The 16102-nt window shown below is 47.7% G+C and overlaps 1 protein-coding gene across 3 annotated transcripts in view; it reads right to left on the reverse strand.

Moving 5' to 3' along the window:
- Positions 1-13322: 13322 nt before the first annotated feature.
- Positions 13323-16102, reverse strand: part of ZBTB46 (zinc finger and BTB domain containing 46) — a 38630-nt gene continuing 35850 nt past the window's right edge. For all 3 annotated transcript variants that reach the window (XM_066587817.1, XM_066587815.1, XM_066587816.1), the window contains exon 6: positions 13323-15394. In XM_066587817.1, the coding sequence (XP_066443914.1) occupies positions 15032-15394 (363 nt within the window). In that variant the 3' untranslated portion in view covers positions 13323-15031. The remainder of the gene's footprint in view (positions 15395-16102) is intronic.

The following is a 16102-nucleotide window of genomic DNA, read 5'->3' on the forward strand; positions in this document are numbered from 1 at the left end:
GGTTCGTCGCTCTTTTAATGCATTAATTCAATAGGGAAAATGCTGCGTGAAAAAGAAGGCGAACGAAATGCGAGGAGAAATTCAGATGTCTGTGCTGACTTAAACATTTTTTTTTAACCACCACTAGGGGGAGCATGCAGAAGTTGGTTTATAGTTGAGTTCAATAGTAGCAATTTAAATCTGTATTCAGTAAGCTCCCCCTAGTGGTGACTGCGGGCAGCCAGAATGTTCTAATTAATCTGTATGGAGGAGAGAAGGGGAGGGAGGTTGGCGCTCCTGTATTTGGCCAGTGACACACCACCATAGTTTGGCCACGTTTTGTGTCCATAAGGCTTTATTTACATGGGCGATTTTTAGTTTTTTGCGCAAGTCTTGCACATTGCGAGATACACGGAAGTAGAACTCATTGCTTTCAATGCGTCTATTTACAGATGCGTTTAACGATTCTGCGAGACGGAAAAAATGTAGCATGTCTTACGGGAAAATTGCATTTTTAAACTTTTTTTTTCACCAATCGCATTGCACTTACCGTGAAAATCGCGTTTTTACAAGTGTGATATTGGTCCAAGTTTCTCGGACCAACACATTTGTGCTCGCCCGTGTGACTCCAGCCTGATGTGCATCCTGGCCTGAGTGTCGCCGGCGTAGAACGGAGCGCCGACTCCTCGAGAAATGTATTAATCCGCACAGAACATGTAATTAGTGCACTTTACGTGAAAGCGGTGGGGGTGCCTGTGTGGACCGGGGGTCCGGTGGTTGTAGCAGTGATCGGATTGGCTGGTCTGGGCGGAGCCTTCGCTTTTGTGATACTACATATTTTTCATAATCTCTAACCCCAAAGAAAGCTGCGGCAACAGACGGCGACTTACAGGTTTGCTTCCATAGCAGCACGGTCTGGAACGTTATCCGTGTGGTATAGATGGGCAAAGGGAGGGATCAGGTGACCGCGTCCAATGTGCCGCACCGCTTGTTTGTGGTTTTTTGGTTTTTTTTAAAATCCCCCTGGAAGTTGGTGCATTCGTCGGTCCCTGTCTGTCCGCAGCCTGAGGGACGTCGCAGGGCCGCTACAATCAATTCCAGTACGTAGAGGGATGCCTTTTTTTTTTTTTTTTTAACGGTTTACAGTGGAGGTCCCCTTTAAGGAAATGTTTTGCACTTGTAATACTGGGCTCTTCTAATGCCCCTTTTACACGGGGCGATTCTCGTTTAAACGAGCGAATGACGTCACCGCTAGTTGTTTGCGCAGAATGTTTAGACAGGAAGATGATCGCTGAGAATCGCTCGCTTCTCGCTCAGCGCTTCACCTCCCTACTTGAACCGCTGAGCGGGGAGCGTTTGGACATAGTTTTGAGCGGCAATCGTTACGTGTAAACGGGCTGCAAGACGAGCGTGCTCAGGCACAAGCACAGGAACGTACGCACATCAGGGTGGTTTTGATGCATTGATTTGGATTGAGCAATACCCCACTCTGCCACAAGGGCGCAGTGTTAAACAATCACCCAAGGGAAGGCTGGAGGTATGTGCAGCTACACAATGCTTTAATGAATTTGCACTCAATCATGTGACTAGCTCTAGTTTTTATTTGTGGGGGGGGGGGGGGGTCCCGGGACAATCTGCATCTTTGACATCACCTTTGCACAGTCGTGGTTCTAGATTTCAGGAACTTTTTGGGTAGACTTTGGGGTCACAAGGAGGTGGGGGGGGGGGGACTGTGGATGGGTTGAAGCACTGTGGGATGGTTTGTGGCTGGGGTGAAATTGATTTTTGGGACTCTGAGCTAAATGATTTTAGATTCTGGGGGTCTTTTGCACCCAGTGTAACCCCTTCAGCCTCTGATGGCACTTGGCATCTGTTTTTGGTTTTGCTCTTCTTTTTTTTTTGCGGGGGGGGGGGGGGAAGAGGGCGGAGGGGGGGAACAATTCTTGCACAACTATCATTGTTTAGCAGTACCTGCTTCCAGCCACTAGATGGTGGTGTTGGTAATGCTATGGGTAGAGTGGAGCAGCCCTGGCCTCTCACTGACCTTAGTGGATCGCCACCCAATCTGCAGGCGCTGCCAGCTCCCCTGATCACTTTCGTTTTACCCCATGCCTCTGGAATATGCCCCCCATAGCTGGATGTTATTGCACGTCTAGCTGCATCCATGCTAGTGGTCACGAATTGCGCGGTGATGGCTTCTATTGCATTAATCTTCCCTTTTTTTTGTGGTCACAATGCCAAAACCAGCCTGCAGGGGGCAATGTTGGATGTATTCTTCCCAGGCGATGTATAGTGCCATCATGCCATGTGTGATGTGGGCCATTGTGCTGGAGAGCTGCTTGGCATTGGCGCGGATATTGCACAGAGGGGCAGAGCGGCGGGGGGCGTCCACGGCACATTCCAAAGTTCCACAAAGCAAAAAACCGAACGATATATAAGCTTTATTTTATACAGATTCTTGCACTAAGTTTGGCCTAGAGAAACCTGCCATAGATACAGGGGTGGGGGGTGGGGTCCGGGGTCTCTCATGCACTAGGGATGGGGTATTGTAGCCTGCAGGAGGGGGCGCTACGTTCTTTGTGCACAGGAGGAGGAGGAGGATGTAGTGCCCGCTCCTGCAGTAGCGTCCTGGGGAGGGATGGGGGGGGGTCCGTACTTGTGAAATGTAGTGGAAGGGGTGCAGACTGTGTAACTGTTTCTTCCATACGCGCAGCTATGACTGTCTGACAGTGTACACAGCGCCACCTCATGGAGACTAATGTGCCAAGCACAGAGCTAAACCTTTTGTCAATTATCCTGGTTTAAAAAAAAGAAAAAAAAAAAAACAATAAAGATTTTTCTTTTTATACTTGCTGGTTTTTACCACGTTTCCTTCCATATAGACCGTCGCGCCGACCGGAACTAGAAGCAGAACGAAGCGCTGGAGTTCTACGCATTTATTGAGACATCCCTTTTAAAGGGGCTGCTGAGGGTTGTCTCTGCCCCGCACCACAAACGTTCAAATATAAGTTTGAGGTTTTGTATAACTGCCATATCTTTCACTAGATGGTGCTGGCTGCAGCCCAGGAACCTAAGGGACCCAACAGCTTCCATTTAAATGTGTACTTGGTTTGCCCCGAGGGTTCACAATTCACTGCGGATTTCCTTCTATATCTTTATAGGGGTCGGAGCTCCAGCTTTCTCCAAGTCCCCTGCATACAGAGTTACATGATAAAAATTTTCTCTACCTGCAGCCGCCATTAGGGGGAGCTCCCTGTCTACAGCTAGCATTGTGTTCCACGGGAACTCTGTAACTTGATATACAATGAGCTCCCCCTAGTGGTGGTTTTTTATCATGTAACTACAGTTATGCCAGGTTTTGTCATGTTAAAAAAAAATAAAAAAATCTGACAGACGCCTCTAGAGACGGCTCTTTACCAATCTCCTCCTGATAGAGGTACGCTATAACTGCTGGGAGGGCCTCTGCCACTTGTTTGGGACTGTCTGCTGCCCGTGGAGAGTGTAGTCTGCCTCTGCTCTCCATCTGCCTGTTGGTGGAGCTGAAGGGATATAGAAGTGCTGCGAGGACCTTCTCTCCACAATATCCGCTGCGAGGACCTGCAGTTCAGCTCAAACGGGTGAGTTTTGTCCGCTGAGGAGTCCTCTGAACTGTTGCCTCTTCTCCTGGGCAGCGGAGTGTTCGTGCTGATCGGCTGCCTGGCGCTGACTGGCACAGACTGATTGTGTTTGGCATTATTGGTGGACACTGGCTGTTGTCTGGTAGCGGAGTTCGGTGGGCCATCGGCTGATTGGTGTACTCTGCAAATATCCTGCTCTCTGTATATTCTGATACGGTTTTCAGCCCACATTGAGAGACACTTACTTGCTAAGCTGCCGTGGGTGAGACTACATCACATAACGCCGTGGTTGCTTGAAACCTGCATTCTTGATAATTTATGACTCCAAAGTGACACCTAACCCGACCGCGCAAATCAATTTTTGTCTTTTTTTTGCAATCTGTATATGGGACATTCTTGACTCCTATTTGTGGACCACGAGAGGAACTTGCTGGAGACAAATATCCTTCTATAAGCAACAAAGGGAACACTACCAATCTACAAAAATATCTGTACCCAGCCTAAAATGTGCCGAAAGCAAACCAAATCTGCAGTTCCTAGGAAACGTACAGTTTTTTTTTTTTTTTGTCCTTTTTGGCCCTCACGGCGCCAGTGGAGGTGCAGGTTCTTTTAATCAAAGCTCAGAACTGGAACAAACACGGTGACTTCTCAGGAATGAGGTTCTCCATCATGACGGTCCTCCACTGGCTCTTCCTCATCTGGGACAGTGGAACAAAGCCCTGCTTCCAGAGAGGTCACTAGAGGTAATCCGGGCTCTCGACAAGCCTCCCCAAACTCTGAAGGCTCTTCTTTCAAAGAAGGAACTCCTTCTACCACTGGGGATGATCTAAAGATGGAGAACCCCTCTTAAACTTTAGTCGTGTCCAGGTACAGACAATCCTCCAACCACTAATACACTGAAGAAGCTGCTTTTTGTCACTTTTATTTTTTATGCATATCTTGAGAAATGTTCAATCAACTTCAATCCAATCTGGACCACCTTGTCACACGTATAGCCCATGTGGAACAAAAACCTGGGCGAATTCTCCACTGCCCACAGGGAGTTGGTCGATGCTCCCAATGTCTTGGAAGACGGGATCTCCGTTTACGTGAAAAAGTTATAGACCTTAATGATGGTCCACGAAGAACCGACATAAAGTATCCCCTGCTGACCTTCCTCAATACCTGCTCCAGCTCTTACAAACTTTACTTCCATCTCCAACTGATATATGGCAGATGGAGCTCACAAACGTCCTGAAGCTGCTCCACGGGACATCTTCACCTTCCTTCATTTAGAAGTTTCTCTTTGATCTGATAGAAATGGATTCGAGCAAAGAGGACCTTTTACCAGACCACCATGATGCCACACTTGTGCTCCCCGATCGCTCTCCAGAAACGGCACCAAGAAGAGCAGAGGGAAGTGATAAGACTTGTCTTCGGAGTTGCAAACCTGAAAAATAGATGGGGCTTCTCATCACAAGAAATGGGGCATGCTCTGTAGCAGCTTCTGTGATGGGCGGACTGCTGACCAAGCTGACCTTCAACAAGTAGGCGCCAACCTGGGATTACACAAGAATGGTCGTCATACCTAACTGATAGGTAACATTATTATTAAAGTAGTTTTGTTTTTTTTTGTAGTGTTTTTATTTTATTTTTTTTCAAATCTTTTCTTACTTTTAATACTTTATTTGCATTCTGAAGCTTTTCATGATGTTTCGATATGTTAATACCCCCAATTATTCTCCCCTTGTGCAGTGGGCCCCAGCTGAACACTATTATATTGCTTTTCAGTTTTTTTTGTGTGTTCTTGTGTTACTTTTATTATACTAATGAGCGGTCTTTCTTTATGCTCCGTGTCCGCCGCTCTCCGCCCGCCATGAAGTCGGCGCAGCTTTTTTTGTTTATTTCTACATCATGCCTATTACTATTTCCTCGTTAAATGTTAAGGGCCAGAACCGTCCATTGAAACGCAGTTCGCTGTGGTGCGAGGCCCTCGGGCTCCACGTGCATGTACTCTGTGCTCAACGCATTTTAGAAGGGACAAAAGCCCCGAACTCTCATTTTGAAACTCCCACTTTTTTTTCTTGTTTAACACAGATTAAAAAATTGTTTTAAAATATATATTAATTAAAATTTAGTAATTAAATATCCTTTTCCCAGTAGGAGTTGGACCTTCTAAGTCATTTTACAATTTTTGCCTGTGACATTCCCATATAAGCAGCAAGCTATTAGTATTTTTTTTCTTTTAAGAAACAGCTAAGATGCTTAAAGGGGTTGTCCCGCGGCAGCAAGTGGGTCTATACACTTCTGTATGGCCATATTAATGCACTTTGTAATGTACATTGTGCATTAATTATGAGCCATACAGAAGTTATAAGAAGTTTTTCACTTACCTGCTCCATTGCTGGCGTCCTCGTCTCCATGGTTGCCGTCTAATTTTCGCTGTCTAATGGCCAAATTAGACGCGCTTGCGCAGTCCGAGTCTTCTTATCTTCTCAATGGGGCTCCGTGTAGCTCCGCCCCGTCACGTGCTGATTCCAGCCAATCAGGAGGCTGGAATCGGCAATGGACCACACAGAAGCCCTGCGGTCCACGGAGGGAGAAGATGCCGGCGGCCATCTTCACCGGGTAAGTAAGAAGTCACCGGAGCGCGGGGATTGAGGTAAGCGCTGTCCGGTGATCTTTTTTAACCCCTGCATCGGGGTTGTCTCGCGCCGAACGGGGGGGGGGGGGGGGGGGGGGGTTGAAAAAAAAAACCCCGATTCGGCGCGGGACAACCCCTTTAAGTGCAGTTTGCCAATTGGGGGCGACTCCAATTCAGTTATGGATTCAACTCTGGATTCCACTTCTGATCTAGATTACCTTCCACTATAGTCTCACTTTTGCAGAGAGCGAGAACTGTATCATGTTTGGCGCTTTTTAGTTTTGCCTTATTCTTCCTATTCAACAATTGATCTGTTTCTCTTGGATGCCAGATGATTGATGGAGGTTATACGGATCGAGATCAGATCCTCAGTCGGATCGTGCCCCAGTGTCTCTATCACTACATGAGAAGTTTCCCTAATCTCCTTGCTTCTCTTGGAGACTTAAAAAAAACAATTTTTCCCCACCCCCAACATGAATCTAACTTGAAAACCGAATTAGAAATGTTTTTTGACAGCTTCTGGCATCATCTTGTTGTGGAATATCCACAAAGCCAATATGAGAGGTTTATTTAAAAAATACTATTCTTGGGCTAAGAGAAAGAATTACCTTCCCTGCTCTCTCAAATATTTAATACCATTGCCTCCCTACATAATGCTAATCCCACACCTCAAAGAACAGCAGTGATACTTAGGTGGTGGGCTAAGCTTCACACTCTTTAGGCGGGCGGGGCGGGGGGGGGGGGGGGGGGGGACGACTACTACTGGCCAAAAACCTTATGTCTTAAATCTACGGAAAGGGATTAAAAATCTTTTAGTCTCTGACGGGCATAAGTACTCATCCCAAGAAATTGCTAATGTATTTGCTCATATTCCTCCTCTCTTTATAATCTCAGAGAAGATACAAATACGCATCACCCTCAATCAAAAGACATTTAAAGGTTTCTCCAGAACCTTAATCTCTGGTGCCCGTCCTCTGACCAACTAGCCTCTCTTTCTCCACCCATCTCTACGTCGAAGTCATCAAAGCCTCTGAAATCTTTGGGTGCGGATGGCTCTTCTAATGGTTACTATAAAACATACTCTTCCCTTCTAGTGACTGTGTTTAACGAGGCTCTTCTTGTCCATTTACCTAAACCTGCCAAAGAAACTACTTTCGCCGCTGATTTTCATCCCATTTCCTTATTGACTACCCGTGTAAAAACGTACGCCAAGATCCTTGACGGCCGACTCCTTTTTCTACTTTCCCAACGTTGGTTACTGCAGATCAAGTCAATTTTGTCCCACCGCGCCAGGCCCTCGCCGGGAACCGCTGCTGCCTGAATCTCCATAAAACTGCTGAACTTCGTATACTTTCTTTATTCCGAGTGCAAAAATGCAGAAAAGGCGTCTGATCGGATTTACTAGGGTTATTTTAGGGAAATTTGGTTTCTCTGGTCCTAGTTGCGGTCTTGTCGTTGTATTCGGCTCGGGGTTTCCTCATCTGGGTGCATTTACACTTTCTAATGGTCCTCGTCAGGGATGTCCTCTCTCGGGACGACACTTATTTTCGCTCTTCTTCTAGAACTTCCAGCCGTACAGATGAGAACAAATAATATCAAAGGAATTTAAATTAGGATGTCAGGGACACAAAATACAACTCTGTGCAGATGGCGTCATCTCAGCTGGAACGGACCCCACAAGATAGGCCAAATCTGTAATCTCTGATTTTGGAAAAATGTTCATATTGTAGAGTAGACCATGCAAGATCTCAGTTGTTGGGATTGATAATAAAACTAGGCAACACAATGCATAGACCGGTCCATACCTTATCGAAGTATTCCTTTAACAAGCCTTTGCTCCATCCAATACAGTCACTAAAAAGTATTTGGCCTTTCTTAACTACATTGCACATATCATAGGGGGCTTCACGATGGAACGATTATTGTTCGTAAAGCATTCAAATGAGCCAAAGTGAATGATTATCATCGGGTCCGAACGTGAACCAACGACCTTTTCGCTTGTCCATTTTATGAAGGCATAAACACCATCGTTGGCTCGTTCGCTCATCGCTTGGTCTAAGCGGCGCTCGTTCAGTCCTGGTCATCACTTATACAGCAAAAGGCTAAACGATTTCTCGTTTGAGCCAACGATGTATCTGCTGTATAAACGGGCTCAACGAGAACAAGGATGTCGCTTGTTCAAGCAGTAATCCACTCCTCTGAGAGCCATTCGATAACTTCTGTAAAGGCTTTATTTCCTGAGCGGGGAGGATAGGCGCGGGTAACATGATGGTTTTGCCTCACATTCTTTGTTTTTAGAACTGTAGCGATTTCTATCCCAAACACCTTCCCTAAACTTCCGACTATTCCGAACACTCCCATTGGGGCGGCACTCGGGCCAGGATTACATTTCCCACTTTAGCTCAGCCTATGTAATAGGTGATATGAAAAGCCCTGACAGTAAATGTTATTTTCACACAAGCAATTTTGGATAATCAAACATTGGTGGACATCCTCTTCGAATAAAGGTGGGGATTGACTGCGTCCGCGGTCTTCGGAGCCCTCGGATTCCTCTTTTGGAGGTCAAGTCTCCCCCTTTATTATCTTGCTCCTTACGGAGATTGCAGACCTCGTTTCTGGCACCAGCATGTTTCCTCATCAGTATCTCTGGTTCCGATCTCTGTCCGTCCTTTACGGTTTTTAGCCTCCATCCTCCCTGACTTTGGAGCTCAGGGATCTCTGGGCATCAGGAACACTGACTATTTACGTGACAATCCTTCTAGATTAGAGTTTCCTACACTTTGTAAATAGTTTCCACAACCCATAATATGGTTTCTGCCTTTCTAAGACTGCACCACGCTCTTCAATCCCGGGATGTAACAGACCTACTTTCTCCAAATCTGCTTTTATTTAATTTTGTTTTCTCTGCCTACTCGGGCAGCTCCATCTTTGATTTTTTTTTTTTTTTTTGCCCCCGCCCTCCTCAAAGCAAATTTCTTCATATACAACGATGGGAACAAGACTTTAAACATTGACTCCACCTGGAGGAAGACTCCGTGTTGGACCAAAAAAAATTTTTTACAGCACTTCTGCAAGGAAGAGTGGGCAAAGATTGTCACGTCAAAGTGTGCCATGCTGATAGACGCCAACCCAAAACGTCTGAATGCTGTTATAAAGTTAGAGTGCATTAACAAAGTATCCGTTTTAGGGGGTGCATATTTATGCAACCGCATTTTTAACTTTTCCACTCTGTTATTTCAACCTGTTTTCCAATGGCATTGTACAGATAGACGCTCACACGGAAGGCTGAAATGATTAGTCTGTTGGATTTCTTTAAAATGGCAAATATGGCATTTTAACAGGGGGGTGTAGACTTTTTCTATCCACTGTATGTATGCAGGAGCCTTGGAGGTCTGTGTAGGAAAACCAGAGCTTTGACCACCATAAAGAAATTGGCACTGAATTTTGAACCCTGAGGGCAAAACAAGCACACATTTAAAGAGAATGTGTTGGCCTATGGGTTCAAAATTCATTGCGGATCTTACTATATCTTTAGAGAAGTCGAAGCTCTGGTTTTCTCATGCAGAGATTCAAGTCCCCTGTTATATAGGTACATGATAAAACTTCTCCCTACCTGCAGCCACCACTAGGGGGAACTCACTGTATATCAAGTTATAAAGTTCCCATAGAACAAAATCCAATCTATACATCTGTATGCAGGGAGCTCCCTCTAGTGGTGGCTAAAGGAGCCTGAATCTTGTTATTGTACCTCTGTGTAGAAGTTTGGATCTAGTTTGATAAACTATATAAAGTTGTCACAGCGGCATGCAAGACTTCCTGTTCACGTCCAGCACAATAGTGTATATTTGACCGGTGTTTCATACGCCGCTATAAGCAAATTATGTGCTGCGTTCAGAGCAGCAAATGTAGCAAGATCAATCTGCTAGATCTAAACCTATGGCCCCTCTGAGCTGGAATAGGATTCTGATAGCATTTAGGCCCTTTTACACGGCATGACGGTTGTCTCAACCATTATCACTCTTGCGCTTTCACAGAGGAGTGACTAATGTTTAGCGGATGGAGCTGGAGCGCGACGGAGATGACTTCCAAGCGCACGCCTCCATTCAGAGTAAACGAGCAGTAGTTAGTGAACGGTTGCCTGTATTCACGGGCTGATCGCTGTTTGACATTTCCGCAGGCACAATCTGAAAAAGCAAATGAATTCCCTTCAGCGGTCACTGGCATGGTTGACACCGATTAGTGTTGAGTTTCGCACGAGCCAGCGCTAAACTGAAGGATAGTCATTCCACGTAAAAGGGCCCTTACACTGATTTCTGACAAATGATGGTAAATTTGCTGGCCACACCCATCAAACTAGATCCCACCCACTTTTACACCTGGCTCTAGAAAACTCAAAAAAGGCGTAATTGCGGCATGTGTATCTCCATACAAAGCTCTTCCTAATGAGCAAACGGTCCTGAAGACGCGGCAGCGGGACAGATACAAGGTCAGAAAAGACAGCGGCATCATGGGTAAGTCGTGCTGTTTGGTTGCAGAGTCGTGTGGACTCGCAGAGATATATATATGGAGTAACCTTCTCTGTTCATGTTTCAGGCTGCGGAGCGCAGGGACCCGTCCACCATGAAGCAGCAGCATAGGCGTTGTGCCCGCCTGCAGGCTTGTTGAAATGTGCTGCGCTGACTGAGCGGATTAAGATCAAGCTGGACCAGAAGGCCACTTCTTGTGCCTGTTGTTAGACGTAATGTCCTCCCATCACTGGGGGAGAGAAATGTCTGTTTATACCTGCGATCAGTAGAGACAGCAGTGATTGGCGCTCTCTATTCCACAACGCCACCACCCAGCTGGCAGCTGTAGTTATGCAACTGTTGGCAATCACTGCTGAAGAGAAGGGACCCCGTTCAACATCCATTATCTACCAAAGACGCAAACCGTCTGTATGAGATTGGAAAAAAAAAATCATTCTTTCCAGAAACAGCACCACTTTCGGCCGTGGCCGGGTCTGGAATTACAGCTCAGCACCACGCAAATGGCCATGATCTTATAAGCATGGCACAACACTCCTGTCGGTGGACCCCAGCCTGCTGGGAGCACAACACACTGTACATGACCAAAGGTGACTGTGTAGCACCGAGAGATCCGATGGCCATGAAGCTCCACGGCGTTGCAGGGCACGGTGACTGCAGATAACCCAAGCAGGGCGTACTACTGTGACGATAATGGTGTGCTTGCTGCACTGCAACTCCATGAAGGTTAATGGCGGAGCTACACCGATCTGTAATGGAGGCCAAAATTGACATCCAACTCTAAGCTGGGAGGGTCAGGCTCATGTTTCCAGAGGGCCACCTCAGCATTAGTGGTCGCCTTCAAAGGCCCAAATGTAATTGTAGGACTGTATTTTAAAGGCTATACTGAAGGGAAAAGGAAAGGGGGGGGGGGGGGTGTCAGACAGACTAGAGCAAGTCCTAAAATTTGGGCACAAGTCCCCCAACACAGATAACCTGCCAGTTTAGAGTCAAGTGTTTGGGAAAAGGGAAAAAAACCCGTATTGATGTTAGGCCGGGCTCACACAACCGTATAGGTTGCGTATTCTGTGGTCTCTATCTGCCCGTGTGATAAGCTGGCAATCAATTGCATTGCCTTACGCAGTTATACTCACATTAGCACGCCAGAATTGTGTGCTCCGCAAGCGGGAAATAGAATGCAGCATGTTGCCACATATATACATGACAGATCTCATTGTTCTCCATTGTCGTGTATATACCCGCAGTCCATACGCCATTACATTAGGTAATTGATATATGTTTCAGCGCTAAGCGACAGTGCGGGAAATATAAAGAAAAAAAAACAGGTGCAGTGCGCATGATTGCCGGCGCGGTCATGTGCAGAACACAGCGTCACAGCTGTAAAATACCGTGGGAGCCCTGCAGCAGTTTCCGCTTATGGATGTGCGAGGCCGGCCTTAGTAGAACCTGGTGAAAGGTTCCCAAAAAATCCCTTAGGGCAGAGTCCTTACTCACTGGGGTAAGTAGCGGACTGTCCTCTGCAGGATGGTAGCGAGGACCAGCCAGAATGTACAAGCCGCCTCACGGTCTGAGCAGTGCTGTACTACAGGACAGGGTCAGCGGGAGAAGCAGACAGGGGGCTGTAGTAACTGCCACAACGCTCAGGCCGCATGCGCCCAACGACACAGTTTAGGACCAAGACTGTGACCGGGACCCAGCGACAGGCAGCGAGCAAGTCCACAGTGCGCCAGAACCACTTAGGGCCTTCCAACCTAGAAAAGGCTTTTCTACGTCCGGAGCTTGTGGGTGACATAAAATAACGTGGCACACCGGATTCGTCCCGTGGGCCTGGAGTTTGACGGGTGTCCCGGGTTAAAGGCCTTGTTGGATGGCTCACTTTAAGCTGCGTAATGAGCACCAATCAAGGAGCTCGGTGCTTATTTGTCTTTCACACAGGCATCATGAATGGTTAATTGATCGTCCAGCCCCGATGGTTCTCCTTGTCAGCAGCACATCCCCCGCTCACACGGGGAGATGTGCCGCTACAACATAGTAGGTAAAAGTACCATTACACGGGGTGATTAGCACTGGAAACCACTAAGTTGGGTGGCAATTGTCACGTGGACCAGCGGCCGCCGGCACGGTACAGAGCGGCACTGAAAGCCAAGCGACCATCGGGTCACGTCAACAGGAACCGCTCCTTTACTGTGAACGGAGGTGCAGTAAGTCCACAGTGGGGGGACCGGACCCTTGTTCTCAGGATCGGTGAGACCCCACCACCAATCACAAAGTTATCCCCTTGTAATTCTGGTCCAGCCCCTTTAAGGATGCAAATCCACAATGGAAAAGCCAAGCTTAGTAAATTTCGCCATGTAAGTGATCCTTCTCTTCAACCAGCTGTAGCGCCACTCCCGTTCATGGGCCATGTCTGGTATTGTATCTCGGCTCTATTTATTTAAATCCTGCCCTACCCAACCGCATCGCGCTTCCTAGTCCGTCTGTGAAGCGCTTTACGTAGTCTCATCATGGAGGTGCCGATGCAGTAAACATCCCCGTATCGTCCTCTCGCCCCCAGAAACGGACACACAGCACAGGCCGAGGTAGCAGCAGTTTTGTGGTTTTTATTTAGACAGATTTTGATTGATTTTTTTTTTTGCGATTATATCTAAATCCGGCCAGTTTAAACCTTTGACTGCCGAGACCAGGAATGACACCCTCGTCAGTGCCATCCAGCCCTCCCCCCTCTTTTTTGTTTTTCTTCAGCTCCCACCCAACCGATCCCAAATATTAAAACATCTCCAAGGTCACAAACACAAGTTTATAATAATTCTTAAAAGTTCAATATAATATAGTATATTCCAACCAAAAATAATTAGAAATAGACATTGCACGGTCCTGCAAAAAACAAACAAAAAAAATCTAAAACTTTTTATAATTTTTGGAAATGTGTGTGAAAAGGGGGCGGGGTCAATAAATAATATATGTAAAATCTATATGAAAAGCATACACGCAGCACTCGTAGCAACCCCCCCACCCCTCCCCTCCCCCACCAAATAGAATATAAGATCCTGGAAGAATAAAAACACCCAACAATAAAAATTCTTTTTTTTTTTTTTTTCTTTTCTTTTTTAACTTCCAGTTTTTGCATTGTTTTACGAAACTGGACTCCAAGGGGTTAAACTTTGGTTCTGGAGTCAATTTAACCCAACGCTGCACTACACATCCCAGCAAATTGCAGGAAGCCTGGCTGTGGGGGGGGGGGGGGGGGTTTCGGGTGGTGTCAGGCCGGCTGCTCCTGTGGTTTTCAGGAACCTCTCATTAGCAGACGCACATCCTTCCTCCCCCTCGCTGTCTGGGGGCGCTCGGCTCGGGACGGGAGGGGGTTGGTGGGGGGGATTTTTACTGGCTACAGGGAAAAAAATGTGCAAAGGGGAAATTGTTATAAATAGACTTGGAAGAACCGCGGCTGCTGCGGCCATCTTGGACCCTCCCCGTAGTCCCCATTTGATCTTCCTTGAGGAAGAGTATAATCTTCAGCACGTGGTCGGCCAGCTGCACCTAACGAAGAGCTGGTAATATAATTATTATGTAATTACGGGGGAAGGGCTGAGAGAGCGCACCGACTCCCCAGGGCGGCGATTTTGGTTCCTTTCCTGTGTTATTACCACATGCGTCGTACCCGTAGGGAGCGAAATCTACTGGCCTGTGTGCCCGGCCCTCAGCTGGTGGGCATTGCAGCCATCGTCTCACTCAGGGCTGCAGCTCGCTATGACGATATGGGGGCGATTGCACGTTTTTTGCCAAAGGAAGCAGAACGGGAGGGGATAGCGGTGGCACCGGGGCGCCACGTACACTGATTGTGTTCAGCAATTACAAACCTCAGCTTCGCAAAAAAAAAAGTCTGCTTTTATGCCCGCAGCAGGGGCATGGCGCATGCAGGGTGGGGTTGCAGGGTCGCGGCAGCAGTGGTATTTGGGATGGCATCTCGCTGGGAATGTCTCCGGCTGCTCCCTCTGCCACCACCGGTGTCATGACAGACGGAGGAGATGGGACTTTGTACATTGTGGACAATAGAAGTGGAAGGGCGCGTTAAATCACTCTTCCTGGATTCCGCGCGGGGCTTTTACTTAACCGTTTCCTGCCCAAGCGACAAAAAAAAAAAAAGGCCTGGAATACGTGGACCCTTCAAGATCACATGAGCAGCCCCGCTCCAGTGATATCACATTGGGGTATAAAGGGGTTGTGGGTTCCATCATCCCTCTGTCAGATTTACTAGGGGATCCCATCTCTAGCCCCCCCGGACATCCAGCCTACGCTATCCAAGTAAATTCCTTGATTGGTCCCCGACTGACGTCCGGCGTACAGTCCTCGATTTCATCGTCCTCTAGTATGACGTCGTCCTGCGAGGTCTCCGCCTCGTCTTTCCACTTAATGTCTTCCTCTTCTTCCCCGCCCATGTCTTCGTCCACCTTCAGCTCGTCCACGTCTTCCAGGTAGTGGCCTTCTCCTGAGTACATGGCGTCTGGGGAATGGCTTCCCCGGGCCACCCCGCGACCTGCACAGTCCACGCAGACTCCGTGTCGCCGGGAGCCATGTTTGATGCCCACGCTGGCTGCGGACATGAAGACCCGGTTGCACACCTTACAGACGTATTTCTTGTCTTTGCTGTGGACCTGGGTGGAGGCAGAAACAAAGGGCAGATGTAAAAAGTAGTAACCCCATCAGATGTAATAACACCTATTAATATGGCCGTGCGCTCGCCGTGTTCTCTCCTACAGACAGATGGGCGTGTGCCCCTGGAGGAAGAGCGCCGAGGAGATGATTCCCCCGGCCTGGCTCTGGTTACATGGGAACGAGACGTGGCTCAGTCGGATAAGGAGACAGATGGTTGTGCAATTATATGACAGCAGAGGACACTAAGAAGGAGCAGACACACTGCTGTCATAGCAACCACGAGACCGGGCTCCGTAATGAGTCTAGAGAAGTGGCACCGGGGCCGCGTCCCTGAGACGTGGGCAGAGAAGGGTTAACGGCAGCAGAGACAGAGCCGTCTACAGCAAGAGCTCAGGTCAGACATGGATCTAAGCAAGAGAACGGCTCCACCCTGGCGAGAGCTGCGGATCGGGGAGCGCCCAAAGTTACCCCTCGTCTACAAGGCCAATTTTTGGAAGAGGTTGTCACTTCCCATCCCCCACAAGGGAATAGATGAGTGCAGGGTGGGAGCAGTCTGACTACAGAGCTTTACTAATCTGGATTAATACCATGAAATGCACATCGCCCCCTAGTGCTCGGTTCATACATACATTGAATGGCCCCTTTAGTGGAGCCCCTGACCCTCTCACGATTGGTGCTTCCCTGTATGGTAATTCTCCCCGTGACCC

This window comes from Eleutherodactylus coqui, chromosome 13 (assembly GCF_035609145.1).
Source record: "Eleutherodactylus coqui strain aEleCoq1 chromosome 13, aEleCoq1.hap1, whole genome shotgun sequence".
Classification (NCBI taxonomy): domain Eukaryota; kingdom Metazoa; phylum Chordata; class Amphibia; order Anura; family Eleutherodactylidae; genus Eleutherodactylus; species Eleutherodactylus coqui.